At 43.4% G+C, this 18700-nt stretch overlaps 3 protein-coding genes across 3 annotated transcripts; all 3 read right to left on the reverse strand.

Moving 5' to 3' along the window:
* Positions 1-1955: 1955 nt before the first annotated feature.
* Positions 1956-4640, reverse strand: LOC132831456 (ferritin heavy chain B-like). The gene is made up of 4 exons (XM_060849613.1): positions 4539-4640; positions 2678-2824; positions 2404-2529; positions 1956-2111 (listed from the first exon to the last, which is right to left on the reverse strand). Exons 1-4 carry the CDS (start codon positions 4638-4640, stop codon positions 1956-1958), a joined length of 531 nt encoding a protein of 176 aa, XP_060705596.1.
* A 4074-nt stretch (positions 4641-8714) lies between these two features.
* LOC132831533 (ferritin heavy chain A-like) lies at positions 8715-11591 on the reverse strand. Its single transcript, XM_060849738.1, has 4 exons — positions 11490-11591; positions 9620-9766; positions 9329-9454; positions 8715-8870 (listed from the first exon to the last, which is right to left on the reverse strand). The coding sequence occupies exons 1-4, from the start codon at positions 11589-11591 to the stop codon at positions 8715-8717; spliced, it is 531 nt and encodes a 176-aa protein (XP_060705721.1).
* Positions 11592-15462: 3871 nt separating this feature from the next.
* LOC132831534 (ferritin heavy chain A-like) lies at positions 15463-17215 on the reverse strand. The gene is made up of 4 exons (XM_060849739.1): positions 17114-17215; positions 16162-16308; positions 15863-15988; positions 15463-15618 (listed from the first exon to the last, which is right to left on the reverse strand). The coding sequence occupies exons 1-4, from the start codon at positions 17213-17215 to the stop codon at positions 15463-15465; spliced, it is 531 nt and encodes a 176-aa protein (XP_060705722.1).
* Positions 17216-18700: the final 1485 nt, after the last annotated feature.

Genomic DNA, 18700 nt, shown 5'->3' on the forward strand with positions numbered 1-18700 from the left:
CTGGGATAGATGTTCGGCACAACATTGTGGGCCGAAGGGCCTGTTCTGTGCGGTATTGTTCTATGTTCTATGTTCTATGTACACATTCTCTCTGTGTCTGCGTGCTCCAGTTTCCTCCCACAGTCCAAAAATGTGCAGTTTATGGTGGATTCGTGATGGGAAATTGTCCATAGAGTCCAGGGGTGTGTAGGTAGCTGGATTAGCCATGGGAAATGAGGGATCACAGAGATAAGGTAAGAAGGGGTGTATGGGTAAGATGCTTTTCTAAGGGTCAGAGTGAATTCAATGGGCTGAATGGCTTACTTTCACACTGTCGGGATTCTAAGATGGATGACTAAAGATTGAGATTTTAATGAATCGTGTGGCATTTTTCAAACATGTGAGACCAACATAAACAATGGGTAATCATAACTGCAATAGCAACCAGGGTGGCACCCATTCAGAGGGGTAATGATACAACCAGATGGAGCAGTATGTATAAAGATTAAATCATTTGGCTACAATCAGTGCAGAGTTACAAGTTGTTAGTTGTCACCCGATTGCTGCTAACAGAAACGGTTGGAGAATATTGTGGGGGCAAGGAGGGAATATTCAGCTCAATCATCTGGATTATTTCCTTACATATACTAGGAACTTTCTTTTTGGAATTCCTGGGGCAGAATTCCTCTTCCTAATATCTGTACTGGACAAGAACTGAAGGATGTTATTTGATGAGCACTGTGCTCCTGTATTAATTGGCTCCCTTGCAAAAGGAGACAGTAATTATAGGTCAGATTTGATTGAGTGTAGCATCTTTTGGTGATTTGAATCCAGAGACCTTGCACTGAGCTCTGACTGACCAAGGAGGTCACACAAGTTCTCAGGAAGTCTATTCCAGTCAAGTGAGTTCACACCCAGCCCAACTGTTGGAGGGTAGAGGGTCCCTTTCCTACAAGCCCAGATGAGTCAGCAATTGTTCTTGTACAAAGCAGCATTGTCTGCTATGAAGACAGCCTCTTACAGAAGTTGCAGATCAGTAACATTATGACTACACTGATGCATCTCAAAAGGAAAAGCATCTTTTCCATGCCACCCACTTTTTAATTAGTCTACTCCCATTTGGGATATAATGTCACCATACTTATCTAATCCATGTAATTATTGGACAGTTATCTTTCCCTCCACTACTATCTCTAAGCAGTCCATTCCAGAGACTGCACCCTCCAGTCTCTGCATCTCTCCCTCTAAAAACATATGCCCTGTCATTTTAGCCTCCCCTACTGAGGGGGGAGAAAACTCCCTCAATTTCACTCCTACAGAACACTGGAGGGATTGCACGTATTCTGCAAAATGCAGAAACTGCTAACAGAGTCAGAGTCAACACTGGAAAAGCAATGAAGACATTTGAGCTTTGCACAATGCTCCAAAGACAGATTGGACATAAAGCAAGCAGTTCTATGGAGGGCATTCCCAATGAATTGGGAACAGCAGTGGGACTGGTCTAAGTCCAGACTTGCCAGGAAGCCAGTATTGCCAAATTCCCTCAAAAAAAACCTACATGGAATAAATCTGATCACTTGTGCCATGACTACATTTATGGCCAGTCCTCCTGTTTGGAGAGGAGGAGATTTATAAACCCAGTGTCTGTTCTTCTCAACATGTCTCAGCCAATGGCTAATATTACACCCTCCCAAGAGGGACAATTCAAACTGGATTGAAGCCACCTGAATAGCAAGCTCTCAGGATAAACTGCTCCTTTTTATTGTGGTATGGATTTTCCACAACAGGTTACATCTCATCATACCTCTTCACAACTGAGGCATTCATCCAAACAAGTAAACAAAGTACAATATTGAACAGTTTATTTACACTTGGCATTTTCACAATAGAGGGCTGGTCACTTTTTAAAGAAGAGTGACCTTACTCTGCACACCTCCAATACCAAAAAGTTACACAGCTTGCTCCCTGCAGTCAGTTCAGTCACTCTTGCCCAGGGTGAGCCTGTCAAACAGGTACTCTCCCTGGCCATTCTCAGGGGCTCCCAGTCTCTTCAGGTTGGTGATGTGATCTCCCAGCTTCTTGATCATCTTCACTTGCTCATCCAAGTAGTGCCTCTCCAGGAAGTCACACAGCTGGAAGGGAAAGAGGGGAACTGATTAGGTCAAGATCAAGTGCACCTTTTTCCTCCTCTCTTCCCCACCCCCCCCCCTCAAAAAAGAGAAATATTCCCATTAATACAAGGGAGTGGACACTTAATGATGTCACAAACTGCTGAGGAACCTCTTAAAGTTTAGATCTTGGCAACACCAGAAGCTTGGTCCACTCCCATACAACACCCTCCACAAGCAAGAGAAGGATTGATTTTTGATTTGTTGTTCGATTTATTACACTAGAAGCAAAAGATTAACAATACCAAGAACTCACATGAGGGTCCGTGTGGTCAGAGGAGAGTTTGTGCAGATCCAGCAGACTCTGGTTCACATCCTTCTCCATCTGCAGAGCTCTCTGCATTGCCTCCAGACCATTGCTCCACTCATCCTGCTCTGGCTTCTGGAGGGAGAGAAAAGTAGGGGCTTCATATTCTACACTAAATTTAGAGAACTGTGGTGTCAGAGTCACCATAAAAACCATTGATGCTGATATGAAACATTTTAATTCTCAGAATTACTGTCCATCTACAATAAACACCAAACCCAACCTTGATATCCTGCAGGAGGACTCGGCCTCCACGTTTATTCTGGAATGCCATCAGTTTCTCAGCGTGTTCCCGTTCCTCATGGGACTGCTCCTTGAAGAACTCAGCAAAGTGACGCAGGGCAACATCATCCCGGTCAAAGTAAGAGGACTGGGAGGAAGGAGAGAAAAACCGAGTGTCATCTCAAGCTCCAAAAGCAATTCAAGATCTTCAATTGAAATAGTTTTCAAATAGTCAGTCAATATGTAATAGCCCTCTAGTTTTGGACTCCCCGACCCCAGGGAAAAGACTTGGCCCGTTTATCCTATCCATGCCCTTCAATTTGGTAAACCTCTAAGGTCACCCCTCAGCCTCTGACACTCCAGGGGAAAACAGCCCCAGCCTGCTCAGCCTCTCCTATAGCCCAAATCCTCCAACCCTGCCAACATCCTTGTAAATCTTTTCTGAACTCTTTCAAGTTTCAGAACATCTTTCCTATAGGAAGGAGACCAGAATTGCACAATATTCCAACAGTGGCCTAACCAATGTCCTGTACAGCCACATGTTCTCCCAACTCTTGTACTCAATACTCTGACCAATAAATGAAAGCATACCAAATGCTTTCTTCACTATCTTAGTGGCCTGCAACTCCACTTTCAGGGAGCTATGAACATGCACTCCAAGGTCTCTGTTCAGCAACACTCCCCAGGACCTTACCATTAAGTGTACAAGTCCTGCTAAGATTTGTTTTTCTAAAATGCAGCACCTCACATTTATCTGAATTAAACTCCATCTGCCACTTCATAGCCCATTTGGTCCAGATCTTGTTGTAATCTGAGGTAACCCTCTTCACTTTCCACTACATTTCCAATTTTGAAGTCATCTGCAAACTTACAAACCATACCTCTTATGTTCACATCCAAAATCATTTATACAAGTGAAAGAGAGTGGACCCAGCACAAATCCTTGGGGCACTCCACTGGTCACAGGCCTCCAGTTTGAAAAACAACCCTCCACCACCCTCTGTCTTGGACCTTTGAGCCAGTTCTGTATCCAAATGGTTAGTTCTCCCTGTATTCCATGAGATCTAAGCTAGATTCAGCTGAAATTAATTGAAGCTAAGGATTAGGTTTCATGCCAAGAATTTAGGTTTGGCTTGTGTTAGAGTATGTAGTACATCCTGCTTTCAATGCATTAAACCAAAGTGCCCTACGCTCCTTAGTAGAGGAGATTTTTCATTACAGGTTGGATCTCTCCACTATCTCACCCATCATTGAGAGACTGTCTGACATGGTAGGGTTTACTGCTAGATACAATACAGTCATGGAAATGTTTGAAAGAGTATCAGGGAAACAGAGGTACTTCAATTGATTCCAGAATCAAGCAGTTGAGATACTGTCAAATACCATTGAGCAAGTTGTTATACACATTTTTCCATTCCACTAATGAAAACAGTGATCATTGCTGTGAATGAAGTCTCAACATCAGAAGGTTGAGAGCTTAACATTCAAAAAGTCAGGGAACAATACTAAGGAGGAGCTGTCAGACTTCAGCAGTGACACTAGAAGGTGTGACCTTCTGGCAATAGGTAAGTCCATGGTTTGATACAAAAACCCAAGTATAATTCAGCAACATTCAGTTACACTTCTGGAGTAGGCAGTACTAGAACCTAGGCCTCTTGGTTCAGAGGTAGGAACAGTACCACTGTACCACAAGAAGCCCACACTACACCTTAAATAACCAGAGAGCAGCTGCTGTAGTTGTTCACTCAAAGGCTATTCCATGTTCAAAAATCACCAGAACATTGCACAATCCATTTTACCAATACATTAAATCAGCAAACATCCAACTCTTCAGGTTGAAGTGTCAAGTCCACAAGCCTCACCATAGAGAGGTAAACATAGGAGGAATAGAGCTCCAGGTTGATCTGCTTGTTAACAGCATCCTCACAGTCCTTGTGGTAGTTCTGACATACTTGGGAGGCCATCTTCACTATTCCTACTCACTATCACTAAAACTAAATTTATTTCCCCCACTAGTTGTTGTATTTATCCTCCTGGGACATCCTGCACTCAACCAAGGCGTGGCAGCACCAATCATGATTGACAATCCCTGACAGCCGCTCAAGAATTTCCAATAATCCAGGCACCAATGAACACAACAGGGAGGACTGTGAGGGAGGAGCTGAGACCCAGAACCAATCAGAGATCTGGAAGATAGACAGGTTTGAGAGATGAAATTTAATGATATCATTGCTCTTGGAGTAATAGATTCTGTGCACACTCCAAACTAGCTGGATGTGACTGAATGACAAATGAATTGTCTTGTCGTTGGAAACACGATATTAACCTTCTCTTCACCTTTACCAAACATATGAATGTGTCCCAGAATTTTACCTGACAAATTAAATGCTAAGGTTTTATTTTTGCTAGCTTCAAAATGGACCAAATTTCAAATGTTCATTCATTAATGGGACATGGGCATCGCGAGCTGGTCCAACATTTATTGTATGTCCCTGGTTGCCCTTCTGAAGGTGATGGTGAACTGCCTTCTTGAACCGAAGCAGTCAATTGACTTAGCTCCACCCACAGGACTGTTAGGGAGGGGGATCCAGGACTTTGACCCAGTGACACTGAAGAAACGCCAATGTATTTCCAAGTCAGGATGGTGAGTGACTTGGAGGGACCTTCCTTGTCCTTGTATATGGTATCGGTCGTGTGTTTGGAAGGTGCAGACTCAGGTCCCGGAGAGAATTACTCTCGTACATCTGGTGGATAGTACACACAGCTGCCACTGAGTGTCAGTGGAAGGGGGAGTGAATATTTGTGGATGTGGTGCCAATCAAGTGGGCTGCTTTGACCTGGGTGGTGTTGAGCTTCTTGTATGTTGCTGGAGGTGTACTCATTCAGGGAATTAGGGAATATTGCATCTCACTCCTGAGTTGTGTTTTGAAGGTGGGAGACAGGCTGTTGGGAGTCAGAGATTGGTTACTTGTTGCAGGATCCTTAGCCTCACTGAATTTATCTGACCAGTCCCGTTCATATTCTGGTCAATGGTAATCCCAGGATATTGATAGTGGGGTATTCAGCCATGGTAATGTTATTGAATGTCATGGGGTAATGGTTAGATTCTCCTTTGGTGGAGGTGGCTGTTGCCTGGTACTTGTATGGCTCAAATATAAATTGTCAATTGTCAGCCCAAACCTGGATATTGTCCAATCCTTACCATATATGGACATGGACCACTTCACTTAATGAGAAATTATAAGCTACTTTGTAAAAGCAGTTGAGAAATAAAACCAGAACATGCTGGAGAGTCTCCGTGTGTCTGGCCGAATCTGTGGGAGGAAGCATAGAGTTAATGTTGTGTCCAATGACTGAGTCAAAATGTGACTCAAATTATTAACTCTGTTTCTCTCTCCAAAGAGGCCGGCAGCTCTGCTGAGATTCTTCAGCAATTTCTGCTGTGGTTCCAGATTTCCATTTTCTGCAGCATTTTGCTTTTTGTTTTATTGAAGTGGTTGAAGTCCAAGGTGAGGTGGAGATGTGTTCCCTTTGATTAACTTCAGTGTGAGATAGGCCTGACAGAGTGGCTTTGATTCCCATCTGGAGCCACCAATAACATCATGAGAAGCCTCTTGTGAAAGTTTCCTGTGGGCACAGTTGATGTGTCTGACCAGAAACTGTATTCATGTATTTTTGCTCATTCTGGTCAAACACGATCCAACACACATTGATATCCAGCGGTCACAAAGACCTTATACAAATGGATGGACATCACATGGTCACTCAATTGTTACCAGAGACTTTGAAAAATGCCTTTGGATACTGCCTCTGGGGATAACTATTGACTGATCCTTTAGCTAAGATTACATTGAATTTAGTATCCCTAATATATTCGGGAGCAGGGATGGGGATAGATTCAAAACAAAATCAAGGTGGTGAACAACAAACTCCTACAGATGATTTTCTTCACAATGACAGATGAAATAGGACTATAAATACCTTAGTGAGTTACAAGGACATTAATATATTGTTTCATTGCTGTTCCCATCAAATTCCTAACATACTATTCTATGGGATGTGGGTAATGGCCAGGCCAGCATTTACCCCATTCCTGAAGAAGGGCTCATGCTCGAAATGTCGAATCTCCTGCTCCTTGGATGCTGTCTGACCTGCTGCGCTTTTCCAGCAACACATTTTCAGCTCTGATCTCCAGCATCTGCAGTCCTCACTTTCTCCTCCCCATCCCTAGAGCCAATCATATTGCTGTAGGTGAGTCTGGAGTCCCGTGTAGGCCAGCTCAGGTAAGGACAGCAGATTTCTTTCCCTGAAGAGCATTTGTGAACCAGGTCGGGATTCTCCCTGACAACGGACAACAGCTTCATGGTCCGAGAACGTGGTGCTGGAAAAGCACAGCAGGTCAGGCAGCATCCAAGGAGCAGGGGAATTGATGTTTGGGGTATGAGCCCTCCATCAGGATGAAAGGCTGATACCCGAAATGTCAACCAGGGCCGATGGGCCTATACTGTGCTGTAATGTTTTCCTGCTCCTCAGATGCTGCCTGACCTGCTGTGCTTTTCTAGCACCACACTTTTTGACTCTGAGCCCCCACATCTACATTCTTCACTTTCTCCTAACAGCTCCATAGTCCTCTTTAGATTGTATTCAATAAAGATCTGGAATCCTAACTGCACCAGCTGCAATGGCTGGATTTGAAACACACCCCCAGCCCACCAGGTCTCGTGCTAATGGCACTAGTTCATTACCTTTACTGCCTTAGACACTGAATAACTGCAGTCAGCATTTTAATCCATGTATACACGATGAAAGAAATGGAGATAGGTGGAAGGTACATCTTGTGATCAAGTATTGCAAAGCACCTAAATAGAAAGGTAACATGATGGGAAACACCTACTATTGGCTTGCCAAACTGACTGAAGAGAAAATATTTGGATGTGGAGGAGGGTAAAGGTGAAGCATTTACCTCTGAATTTGCTCAATGTCTTGCCTAAATGGGTTAATGGAGCACAGTTCCACAGATTCCTCTCCTACCACCATGTTAACCTGGTGGATGTTGAACGTTACCTGTCTATGTTCTAAAGAGATTTAGAAAGAGTTTGTTTGAAATAAAAGAACCTTATGGTAGAGTTGAGCATTATCTAAATGCTGTCAGCCTGGGACATTTTGAATGTAGTTCTTCACTGACTGTGCGCAGGGTTAAACTTCCCCAGTGAGTCAGGTCCTAGGTCTACCACTTAAGACTACTGTGATATTCTATGGATTCACCAAGCTTTCCGGTTCCTCTCTAGATTTGAGATTACTGAAACTAGATGGTCCACTTTAGAACCTAAACAAATTCCAACCTTACAGGTTAGACCATAAAATTGGCAGGACGGTATCCTCAACACTTCTCACAGCTTAATGAGCTACATAGATAAGCAAAGGCTAGAGGCTGAAAAGAAAAATCAGCAAGTTTAATACAGGTGTAACTTCAGAGAGAAAAAAAACCTTACTCTGAAATTTGCTCTAATTTAGTAATGCAAAGAGTGGAAAAGCTGGTTTTGGATTTAAAAACCACAACAGCTGAGGTTGTGATCTAACTGATGGTTGGATGGTGTTAGGAAAGTTACCAGTGGCCCTGACCTTTGCACGAAACGGTTCAGGAAGAAGTTTGTAAAACTCCTCTTGAAGATCAGAATGTGGTAGAGTGCCCATCCCCCACTGTACTGGAGAAACATTTACTCCATAAACCCAGCTCTGTACCTAGCCTTACACCCACCTCACATACTATTTGCTGTTGGGGTGGGAGTGGAACTCTGATTGGGACAGGGATAAACGAGTGATCTGGATCAAGAGATCCTCTGACAGCAAGTCCCAGCACAGACCTGTATACACACAGTTTGACCCAGTAGTCAAACACAAACCAATCCAACAATGAGCAGTTTATTTACAGCTGGTACATTCCATCAAGCCCAGGACAGTGAGTTACTTCTACAAGCTTCAGTTTCTATAGATCTCATGCATAGAATAAAAAAGACGACTTCCTCCCTGCAGTCAGTTCAGTCACTCGCCCCCAGGGTGAGCCGGTCAAACAGGTACTCTCCCAGGCCATTCTCAGGGGCTCCCAGTCTCTTCAGGTTGGTGATGTGATCTCCCAGCTTCTTGATCATCTTCACTTGCTCATCCAAGTAGTGCCTCTCCAGGAAGTCACACAGCTGGAAGGGAAAGAGAGGAAACTGATGAGGTCAAGATCAAATATATTCTTCTCCACCAAGACTGGTAATCCCCTCTATGGGGAGTGGACAATTGAGGAAGTGGAGGCTAGTACATTTGCAACATTTAAAAGGCATTTGGATGAGTTTATGAAAAGGAAGGGTTTGGAGGGATATGGGTTGTGCTGGCAGGCAGGACTAGATTAGGATATCTAGTCAGCATGGACAGGTTGGACCAAAGGGTCTGTTTCCATGCTGTACATCTCTAGGACTCTGACAGTTAAGGGATGTCACAGATTGCTTAACAGCCTCGAGAAAGTGCTCAGATCATGACTACACCAGAAGCTTGGTCTACTTCCAGGCTACACACTACAATTTAGATACAAAAATCAGAGGCTAAAAGGCCAAGTGTCTTGGGTTAAATGGACAACAGCCCAGACATAAATACATCAAAAACTCACATGAGGGTCCATGTGATCAGAGGAGAGTTTGTGCAGATCCAGCAGACTCTGGTTCACATCCTTCTCCATCTGCAGAGCTCTCTGCATTGCCTCCAGACCATTGCCCCACTCATCCTGCTCTGGCTTCTGGGAGGAGAGAGAAAGGAGAAGGGCTTCACATTCTACAGTCGCATTTGAGACACTGGGTTTAGAGAGAACTGTGGTGTCAGTTACTGTAATAAACCACAGACACTGCTATGAAGCAGCTTAATGCTCAGAATTAGTCCATCTACAATAAACATCAAACCCAACCTTGACATCCTGCAGGAGGACTCGGCCTCCACGTTTATTCTGGAATTCCATCAGTTTCTCAGCGTGTTCCTGTTCCTCATGGGACTGCTCCTTGAAGAACTCAGCAAAGTGATGCAGGGCAACATCATCCCGGTCAAAGTAAGAGGACTGGGGGAAGGAGAGAAAAATCAAGTGTCATCTAAAGCTCCAAAAGCAATTCAAGATCTTCAATTGAAATAGTTTTCAAGTAGTCAGTCAATGTAACAGCCCTCTCGTTCTGGACTCCCTGACCCCAGGGAACAGACTTTGCCTGTTTATCCTATCCATGCCACTCAATTTTGTAAACCTCTAAGGTCACCCCTCAGCCTCTGACAATCCAGGGAAAACAGCCCCAGCCTGCTCAGCCTCACCTATAGCTCAAATCCTCCAACCCTGGCAACATCCTTGTAAATCTTTTCTGAACCCTTTCAAGTTTCACAACATCTTTCCAATAGGAAGGAGACCAGAATTGCACACAATATTCCAACAGTGGCTTAACCAGTGTCCTGTACAGCCACAGGATGACCTCCCAACTCCTGTACTCAATACTCTGACCAATAAATGAAAGCATACCAAATGCTTTCTTCACTATCCTAGTGGCCTGCGACTCCACTTCCAAGGAGCTATGAACATGCACTCCAAGGTCTGTTCAGCAACACTCCCCAGGACCTTACCATTAAGTGTACAAGTCCTGCTAAGATTGGTTTTTCTAAAATGCAGCACCTCACATTTATCCGAATTAAACTCCATCTCACTTCACAGCCCATTTTGGTCCAGATCTTGTTGTAATCTGAGGCAACCCTCTTCACTTTCCACTACATCTCCAATTTTGGAGTCACCTGCAAACTTACAAACCATGCCTCCTTATGTTCACATCCAAAGTCGTTTAGAAGTGAAAATGAGTGGACCCAGCACAGATTCTGGTGGCACTCCACTGGTCACAGGCCTCCAGTTTGAAAAATGACCCTTCACCACCACACTCTTGGACCTTTGAGCCATTTCTGTATCCAAATGGTCAGTTCTCCCTGTACTCCATGAAATCTAAGCTAGATTCAGCTCATTATTTCAGCTGAAATTCATTGAAGCTAAAGGATTAGGTTTCATGCCGAGAATTTAGGGTCAACTTGTGTCAGAGTCTGTAGTACATCCAGCTTTCAATGGATTAAACCAAAGTGCCCTACGTTCCTTAGTAGAGGAGATTTTTCATAACAGGATAGATCTCTCCACAGTCTCTCAATGATGGGTGAGATAGTCTGACATGGTAGGGTTTACTGCCAGATACTCTTGCAAACATTTCCATGACTGTATGGAATCAGGGAAACAAGAGGGGAGGTACTTCAAATTGATTCCAGAACAAGCAGTGAGATACTCTCAAATACCATGGAGCAAGTTAATTATACACATTTTCTATTCCACTAATGAAAACAGTGATTATGGCTGTGAATGAAGTCTCAACATCAGAAGGTTGAGAGCATAACATTCAAAAGGGAGGGAACAATACGAAGGAGGATCTGCCAGACTACAGCAGTGACTCTAGAGAGTGTGACCTTCTGGCAATAGGTAAGTCCATGGTTTGATACAAAAACCCAAGTATAATTCAGATACACCTCTGGAGTAGATAGTACTTGAACCTAGGCCTCTTGGTTCAAAGGCAGGGACACTACCACTGTACCACAAAAAGCCCACATTACACCTTAAATAACCATAGAGAGCAGTTGCTGTAGGAGTTGTTCACTCAAAAGGTTATTCCATGTTCAAAATCACTAGAACATTGCACAATCCATTTTACCAATACATTAAATCAACAAACATCTAACTCTTCAGGTTGAAGTGTCAAGTCCACAAGCCTCACCATAGAGAGGTAAACATAGGAGGAATAGAGCTCCAGGTTGATCTGCTTGTTAACAGCATCCTCACAGTCCTTGTGGTAGTTCTGACATACTTGTGAAGCCATCTTCACTATTCCTACTCACTATCACTAAAACTAAATTTATTTACCCCACGAGTTGTTGTATTTATCCTACTGGGACACCCTGCACTCAACCAGGGCGTGGCAGCACCAATCAAGATTGACAATCCCTGACAGCCGCTCAGGAATTTCCAATCAATCCAGGCACCAATGAACACAACAGGGAGGACTGTGAGGGAGGAGCTGAGACCCAGAGCCAATCAGAGGTCTGGAAGCTAGACAGGTTTGAGAGATGAAATTTAATGATATCATTGCTCTTGGAGTAATAGATTCTGTGCACACCCCAAATGAGCTGGATGTGATTGAATGACAGATGAAGTCTCTTGTCCTTGGAAACACGATATTAACCTTCTCTTCACCTTTACCAAATATATGAATGTGTCCCAGAATTTTACCTGACAAATTAAATGCAAAGGTTTTATTTTTGCTAGCTTCAAAATGGACCAAATTTCAAATGTTCATTCATTAATGGGAAATGGGCATCGCGAGCTTGTCCAACATTTATTGCCTGTCCCTGGTTGCCCTTCTGAAGGTGATGATGAACTGCCTTCTTGAAACAAAACAGTCAATTGACTTAGCTACACCCACAGGACTGTTAGGGAGGGGGATCCAGGATTTTGACCCAGTGACACTGAAGTAACACCAATGTATTTCCAAGTCAGGATGGTGAGTGACTTGGAGGGACCTTCCTTGTCCTTATAGATGGTATCGGTCGTGTATTTGGAAGGTGCAGACTCAGGTCCCGGAGAGAATTACTCTCGTACATCTCGTGGATAGTACACACAGCTGCCACTGAGTGTCAGTGGAAGGGGGAGTGAATATTTGTGAATGTGGTGCCAATCAAGTGGGCTGCTTTGTCCTGGATGGTGTTGAGCTTCTTGTATGTTGTTGGAGATGTACTCATTCAGGTAAGTAGGGAGTATTCCATCTCACTCCTGAGTTGTGTTTTGAAGATGGGAGACAGGCTGTTGGGAGTCAGAGATTGTTTACTTGCTGCAGGATCCCTAGTCTCACTGAATTTATCTGACCAGTCCCGTTCATATTCTGGTCAATGGTAATCCCAGGATATTGATAGTGGGGGATTCAGTCATGATAATGTTATTGAATGTCATGGGGTAATGGTTAGATTCTCCTTTGGTGGAGGTGGCCGTTGCCTGGTACTTACCATATATGGACATGGACCGCTTCACTTTATGAGAAATTATAAGCTACTTTGTAAAAGCAGTTGAGAAATAAAACCAGAACATGCTGGAGAGTCTCCGTGTGTCTGGCCGAATCTGTGAGAGGAGGCATAGAGTTAATGTTGAGTCCAGTGACTGAGTCAAAATGTGACTCAAATTATTAACTCTGTTTCTCTCTCCAAAGAGGCTGGCAGCTCTGCTGAGATTCTTCAGCAATTTCTGCTGTGGTTCCAGATTTCCATTTTCTGTGGGATTTTGATTTTTTTTAATCGAACTGGTTCAATCCCAGGGTGAGGTGGAGATGTGTTCCCTTTGATTAACCTCAATGTTAGATAGGCCTGACAGAGTGGCTTTGATTCACATCTGGAGCCACCAATAACATCACACTGAGAAGTATCTTGTGCAAGATGCCTGTGGGCACAATTGGTCTGTCTGACCAGAAACTGTATTCATGTATTTACACACATTCTGGTTAAAAAGGATCCAAAACACACTGTTATCCAGCAGTCACAAAGACCTTATCCAAATGGATGGACATCACATGGTCACTCAATGATCATCAGAGACTTTGAAAAATGCCTTTGGATACTGGCTCTGGGGGTAACTATTGACTGATCCTGTGTCTAAGATTACATTGAATTTAGTATCCCTAATTTATTCGGGAGCAGGGATGGGGATAGATTCAAAACAAAATCAAGGTGGTGAAAAACAAACTCCTACAGATGATTTTCTTCACAATGGCAGAGTTGAAATAGGACTGTAAATATCTTTGAGCGTAACAAGGACATAAGTATCTCATTTCATTGCCGTTCCCATCAAATTCCTAACATTCTATTCTATGGGATGTGGATAATGGCCAGGCCAGCATTTACCCCATCCCTAGAGCCAATCATATTGCTGTAGGCGAGTCTGGCATCCCGTGTAGGCCAGCTCAGGTAAGGACAGCAGATTTCTTTCCCTGAAGAGCATTTGTGTACCAGGTCAGGATTCTCCCTGACAATGGACAACAGCTTCATGGTCGCAGAATGCGGTGCTGGAAAAGCACAGCAGGTCAGGCAGCATCCGAGGAGCAGGGGAATTGATGTTTGGGGTATGAGCCCTCCATCAGGATGAAAGGCTGATACCCGAAATGTCGACTCGAGGGCCTATGGGCCTATACTGCGCTGTAACGTTCTCCTGCTCCTCAGATGCTACCTGACCTGCTGTGCTTTTCCAGCACCACACGTTTTGACTCTGATCCCCAGCATCTGCATTCCTCACTTTCTCCTAACAGCTCTATGGTCCTCTTTGACTGGATTCCAGATTTTTATTGAATACAAATTCCACCAGCTGCAATGGCTGGATTTGAACACGCCCCCCCCACCAGTCTCATGCTGATGGCAGTAGGTCATCACCTTCACTGCCTTAGACAGCGGCTAACTGCCATCAGCATCTCCATCCACGTGTACAGGATGGTGAAAGAAATGGAGATAAGCAAAATGTGGAAGGTACAGCTGGCGACGAAGTACTGCAAAGCACCTAAATACAACGGTAACATCATGGGAAACCCTTACTATTGGTTTGCCGAACTGACTGAAGAGAAAAATATTTGGATGTGGAGGAGGGTGAAGGTGAAGCATTTACTTCAATCCATGTTGAATTCACAATGCCCTATCTAAATTGGTTAATGGGGCACAGTTCCACTCCTGCCAATATCGTAACCAGGCTGATGTTGAGGAGTACCTGTCTAGATTATAGAGGGGCTTAAAAAGAGCAGGAGTTTATTTTAAATAGTGAACATTATGGCTGTGTTCAGCATTGTCCAAGCAGCCACTCTTGCAGGTTCTCACTGTGTAGGGTTAAATTTCCCCAGTGAGTCTAATGCAGTAATTGTGGATTGGAGAGAGGGCCTAGGCCTATCACATGTTAAGATTACTGTGACATTCCACAGATTCACCAACACTCAGATTACCGAAACCTGGAAAGCTCTAAAGTAGACAAAATTCCAAACTTGCAGATTAGACCACACTATTAACAGGACAGTACCCTCAACACCTCAAACACAGTCTAATGTGCTCTGGAGATAAGCCACCAGGCTTTGCTTCCAAGAAAACCAGCAAGTTTAATACAGTTGTGATTTCAGAGAGAACTTACTGTGAAACTTGCTCTAATTTAGGATGCGAGGAGTGGGGGAAAAGTTGGTTGTGGATTTGAAAAACTAAAACAGCTGAGGTTTTAATCTAACTGGCGATGGTCAGATAGTGTTAGCAAAGTTATTACCAGTGGCACTGGTCCTTGTACTTGTCTACAGACAAAAGTTTGTAAAACTCCTCTTGCTGCTCAGAATCTGGTAGTGCCCATCTCCCACCGTAACGGAGAAAACATTTGCTCCATAAACTCAGCTCTGTACTTGGTCTTATACCCACACCACATATTTGGTGTCAGATGAAGTAATTTGGACTGGATTTAATTATTGATCTGGATCAAGAGATCCTCTGATAGCAAGTCCCAGCACAGACCTATATACACAGTTTGACCTAGTCAGCAAAAACCAATCCAACAATGAACAGTTTATTTATAGTTGGTACATTTTATAATCAAGCCCAGGACAGTGAGCTACTTCCACAGCTTCACATTCTATAGAACTCATTCATAGAGAGAGAAAGAAAAATAAAGTCTTGCTCCCTGCAGTCAGTTCAGTCACTCTCCCTCAGGGTGAGCCTGTCAAACAGGTACTCTCCTAGGCCATTCTCAGGGGCTCCCAGTCTCTTCAGGTTGGTGATGTGATCTCCCAGCTTCTTGATCATCTTCACTTGCTCATCCAAGTAGTGCCTCTCCAGGAAGTCACACAGCTGGAAGGGGAAAGCAATTGAGATTGATTTGCCTACATCAAAATCAGACTGGTGGACAGCAAAGCCAACAGTGAAGATTGATGGAATATGTTTGTAGAATTGTTAAGACTATCACTGGATGATTTTACTTCCTATACAGTAAAAACTTCACTTTAGCTTCAGAATTTTGTAATTAGATCTTCAGACTAGGCTGAAGTTTCAGAAAAGTTTCCGAGGAGCTTTCCTGGAAGAAAGGAAAACTCACATGAGGGTCAGTGTGGCCAGAGGAGAGTTTGTGCAGATCCAGCAGACTCTGGTTCACATCCTTCTCCATCTGCAGAGCTCTCTGCATTGCCTCCAGACCATTGCCCCACTCATCCTGCTCTGGCTTCTGGAAGAGAAGAAACAGACAGAATTAATTTTTAAAAAAAGAAATGCACATGGGAAAGAAGGATGAAAAGTTGAAAATGAAGGACTAAACTATAGCATTAAACCAATAGAATCAAATTGTTTCAAATTAAACAGTTGTTTAATCTATTTTTTAAAAAAAAAACCAAACCCTACCTTGACATCCTGCAGGAGGACCCTGCCTCCACGTTTATTCTGGAATTCCATCAGTTTCTCAGCGTGTTCCCGTTCCTCATGGGACTGCTCCTTGAAGAACTCAGCAAAGTGACGCAGGGCAACATCATCCCGGTCAAAGTAAGAGGACTGGGTGTGGGGGGGGGTGGGGAAGAAAAGCAGAATTTCCACTCACATCTAATCTTAACAGGCAGGAATTATTTCCTGCACTAAATTTGCTTCAGCAATGAAGGTAATTGGTTAACACCAAACCACAAATTAGTTTAAGTGTTTACTGTTGGACATCAGGAGTAGCCCCAGTTTGTGAAGTTATTCAGTCACATTGAATACATGACTGGTGCTTTTTATTTTCAGAAATGGAAAAGAGCTATCACACCCACTCTAGAGAATTTTCTTTGCTCCACTAAAGAGGATGGGGAAACTTGCTTCCATGTCAGAAAGATTGACCCCTCAGGAACCATAAGATACTGCTCACTTGGCAAGAAGTTGCTGTTTAGAATTGACTGACATGTTTCATACATTCAATTGATGGGCATCAATTGAATTTGAAGCATTTTGCCAAATTAAGAGATATTATGTTTGTAGAAAACCACACACAAATATACCAATTTCACATGGTATTGGTCAAGGGCTTAACAGGATTCTTATGATCTTTTGAAGGTCATAACATTAGCAAAGAGCTACACCTTTTGCATCACCACACCCAATAGGCAGCACTTTCTCTTCATAAAACCTAGGCAGCAGCTGAAATACTTTAAAAGAGATGAAGCTTAATTATAGAGCAGCTGCAACTAGGTAGAGTCCATTCACTTCATGGAAAAAAAAACTGTCACTCAGCAAATAGAGAGATCTCCAAGCAGCAAAAACTAAGCTCAAAACACTTTGTTGAAAGAGAGAAACTTCAAAAAGTAGCACCAAAGAACACAAATCCCACCATGGAGAGGTAAACATAGGAGGAATAGAGCTCCAGGTTGATCTGCTTGTTAACAACATCCTCACAGTCCTTGTGGTAGTTCTGACACACTTGGGAGGCCATCTTCACTATTCCTACTCACTATCAGCTAGACTGGGCCACTTTCTCACAAGCTCTTGCATTTATCCTCCTGGGACACCCTGCACCTCACCAGGGAATGATGTCACCAACAATGACTGACAATCCCTGATAACCAATTAGAAATCTCCATGAATCCAGGTACCAATGATCAAAGGAGTTGGGGGAAGAGCAGGCGGTGCTGTGGGGAGAAGTTGAGACCCAGAGCCAATCAGAGATTGGGACATGGAGAGATTTTGGATTGATAGATCCTGTACCCAGCCGAAAGCAGCTGATTTTTGTTTTTCTTTTAAGTAGAGAAATAAGAATGAATGGAGCGAAAAAAAAATGTTATTTCTAATGAAACACTTTCTTTTAATTTGACCTAATTTGTTTTTTTGCCTCATACAGCTGTGACCTCTGTGATCCCAAGGTGGTTAGGTCCTGGATGAGATGCTGCACCTTGTCTTCTTGCATCAAAATTCTGGTTGTGTTTATTGTTTGGAAGCGGGTAAACTCAACCTTTGGACAACCATCATTGACGTCATTTTGTATGAGATTGCTGGAATCTTGCTCATTGTGGAATAGGCTTGCAGCCATCATCTGATATGAGTTTTGATCCCAGTAGGGTGTTTAATCCAATGTCACAATATTTATGATATCTCTTGTAACAGAAGAAGCTCAGTGCAGTTGTGGTATTACAGAAAATCCAACAGGTAGTTATTATGTATAAGCACTGTATCTAGAAGCACATGAGTGGCTGGCTACAGCACAGAACTGCTTCAAGTAGTGTGCCATGCTTCAGGAGATCCTCAGTAAGATGGAGTCTGAAACCTTTATACCCTTGGGTCATATGGTATGATACAATGGTGAGATCCTAGGTGTGTCTTTTAAAGGGGTAATGACTGTGTGCCATGATACAACACTATGCTCCTTTTACATTGGGATCTAATCTTTGTCAAGTGTTGCAGAGGAAAATCACTAGGCAGGGCTCATGAGAAGAGACTCATTTTAAATAAGAAGAGTTGTAAATAAGATGTATCTTAATGCACGATGACAGAAATTGTTTCAGTGAGATGGTAGGTCTGTCCATTGCTCAATCCAGGGCTGTTCAACCATTCCCCACCCAAGTCCTTATGACATCATTAAATTGGATGGTGCTTAAGGCACGGTGTCTCAGTGGTTAGCACTGCTAGCTCATGGTGCCGGATGAGCTTGGGTTCGATTCCAGCCTCAGGCAACTGTCTATGTGGAGTTTGCACATCCTCCCCCTGTCTGTGTGGGTTTCCTCCGGGTGATCCAGTTTCCTCCCACAGCTCAAAGATGTGCAGGTTAGGTGAATTGGCCATGCTAAATTGTTCATAGTGTGCAGGGATGTGGAGGTTAAGTGCATTAGTTAGGGGTAAATATAGAGTGGTAGGGGAATGGGTCTGGGTGGGTTACTCTTGGGAGGGTTGGTATGGACTTGTTGGGCATAATGGCCTGTTTCCA

This window comes from Hemiscyllium ocellatum, chromosome 33 (assembly GCF_020745735.1).
Source record: "Hemiscyllium ocellatum isolate sHemOce1 chromosome 33, sHemOce1.pat.X.cur, whole genome shotgun sequence".
Taxonomy (NCBI): Eukaryota; Metazoa; Chordata; class Chondrichthyes; order Orectolobiformes; family Hemiscylliidae; genus Hemiscyllium; species Hemiscyllium ocellatum.

What these genes read in the sequence shown, in the direction of transcription:
- LOC132831533 (XM_060849738.1), bottom strand. Translation starts at nt 11,591, where the DNA reads ATGGCTTCACAAGTATGTCAGAACTACCACAAGGACTGTGAGGATGCT. An exon ending in CCTATGTTTACCTCTCTATG is followed by an intron (nt 9,767 to 11,489) that starts GTGAGGCTTGTG and finishes TCCTTCCCCCAG; the next exon opens with TCCTCTTACTTTGACCGGGA. An exon ending in TCCTCCTGCAGGATGTCAAG is followed by an intron (nt 9,455 to 9,619) that starts GTTGGGTTTGAT and finishes CTCTCCTCCCAG; the next exon opens with AAGCCAGAGCAGGATGAGTG.
- LOC132831534 (XM_060849739.1), bottom strand. Translation starts at nt 17,215, where the DNA reads ATGGCCTCCCAAGTGTGTCAGAACTACCACAAGGACTGTGAGGATGTT. An exon ending in CCTATGTTTACCTCTCCATG is followed by an intron (nt 16,309 to 17,113) that starts GTGGGATTTGTG and finishes CCCCACACCCAG; the next exon opens with TCCTCTTACTTTGACCGGGA. An exon ending in CTGGCCACACTGACCCTCAT is followed by an intron (nt 15,619 to 15,862) that starts GTGAGTTTTCCT and finishes TTCCCCTTCCAG; the next exon opens with CTGTGTGACTTCCTGGAGAG.
- LOC132831456 (XM_060849613.1), bottom strand. Translation starts at nt 4,640, where the DNA reads ATGGCCTCCCAAGTATGTCAGAACTACCACAAGGACTGTGAGGATGCT. An exon ending in CCTATGTTTACCTCTCTATG is followed by an intron (nt 2,825 to 4,538) that starts GTGAGGCTTGTG and finishes CCTTCCTCCCAG; the next exon opens with TCCTCTTACTTTGACCGGGA. An exon ending in TCCTCCTGCAGGATATCAAG is followed by an intron (nt 2,530 to 2,677) that starts GTTGGGTTTGGT and finishes CTCTCCCTCCAG; the next exon opens with AAGCCAGAGCAGGATGAGTG.